The 1488-nt window shown below is 42.7% G+C and overlaps 1 protein-coding gene across 1 annotated transcript in view; it reads left to right on the forward strand.

Moving 5' to 3' along the window:
* Nucleotides 1-881, forward strand: part of LOC101862864 (hephaestin-like protein) — a gene marked incomplete at both ends in the record, with an annotated part of 19220 nt that extends 18339 nt beyond the window's left edge. The window contains 1 exon segment of the mRNA XM_013080879.2: nt 752-881. Within this exon segment, the coding sequence (XP_012936333.1) occupies nt 752-881 (130 nt within the window).
* Between the last annotated feature and the right edge of the window lie 607 nt (nt 882-1488).

Genomic DNA, 1488 nt, shown 5'->3' on the forward strand with positions numbered 1-1488 from the left:
CGTGGTCCAGACGTGTCCCGGCAGACAGTGGAGGCAAAGAGTCAGCATCTGGGACAGGAGGAACGACAGAAGGAGGAGGCACAGACAATACGATTCAAGGAGTTCCAAAAGATTCACAAACTGCAAGCCGAGAAAGGTGGGTGTATATTTCTGTTGAACCCTCTTCTGTCTGTCTGTCTGTCTGTCTGTCTGTCTGTCTGTCTGTCTGTCTGTCTGTCTGTCTGTCTGTCTGTCTGTCTGTCTGTCTGTCTGTCAATAATTTGTGTGTCCCTATGTGTGCCGGTCTAGAACAGTGCTTGTCAACCATATTATAACCAAAGCACACTTTTGCAACATTTAATGAGCTAAAACTTTAGTACCTATCGGCCTACATGTACACATATGTCCAAGCGGAGAATTAAATAATACATGGTAAATTAAATAACACCTAATCAAAAGAAATTAAATTAAATAGCATTAAATAACACTTAATTGAGCGGGTGATCCCAACCGCTCACCAAAATTACCAATTCTCCCACTAATCGGCGACACCACCAAGGTTGACAAGCACTGGTCTAGACTTGTGTGTGTGTGTGTGTGTGTGTGTGTGTGTGTGTGTGTATGTGTGTGTGTGTGTGTGTGTGCGTGTGCGTGTGCGTGTGTGTGTGTGTGTTTGTTTGCATGTTTGTGTATGTGTGTGTGTGAATTATCACTAGGATAGATACAGGTGGTAATTTCTTTTACTCTTTATATAATCAACTACATTGTCTAGATCCGACGGAGACTTTGAGGAGAGCAACAAGATGCACTCCATCAACGGAAGGTTGCACGGCAACGCTCCTCATCTGGTCATGGAATATAACGAAACTGTTGCCTGGTACTTTGCTTCTATGGGCGCTGAGGTGAGTGGGAAGTTAAACGCTTTTCGAGATTCTTCGATTGGATTCGAGGGTGGCATAATGGGAGTGTAGTGCAGAATAATATGTCATAATGGGCAGATATACATAATATCTTTTATCTAGTCGTTTCTGTCGAAATATTTTTGTTATACAGCCTCCCCACATTTTGGAATCTTACGGAACTATAGACACTGCTGTTATTGTAACATATTACTATTATTTGTACTGTCAGGAACAGGAAACAAACGGTGTTTGATGCGTCTGTTTTTTCAAACACCTCACCCCCACACACATTTCACCGGATGTTTGTCGCGGCTAGCTTCACGGTTGTGAAACAAGTTCCTCATACACAAATACTCCCACCCTATCGTGAAGCAGGCTGTGAATTAGCTTTTCACAAGGAAATTAGGAGTTCGAATCTAAGTTGAATTTGAACAAAGCTTCACGTCCTTCCTGGAATATTTCTTTTCTGTCTGGTGGATCAGCCTTCGAAATGAATTACAATGCTTTTGATACGAATTTTCCTTCTGCGACAATAGTGATCAGTATGTTCCCCTACACTGCTGAAAAAAACCCACAGAGGAAAGGACCCCCTCCCCCACATACACAC

The sequence above is a fragment of the Aplysia californica genome, unplaced genomic scaffold (genome assembly GCF_000002075.1).
Source record: "Aplysia californica isolate F4 #8 unplaced genomic scaffold, AplCal3.0 scaffold00104, whole genome shotgun sequence".
Classification (NCBI taxonomy): Eukaryota; Metazoa; Mollusca; class Gastropoda; order Aplysiida; family Aplysiidae; genus Aplysia; species Aplysia californica.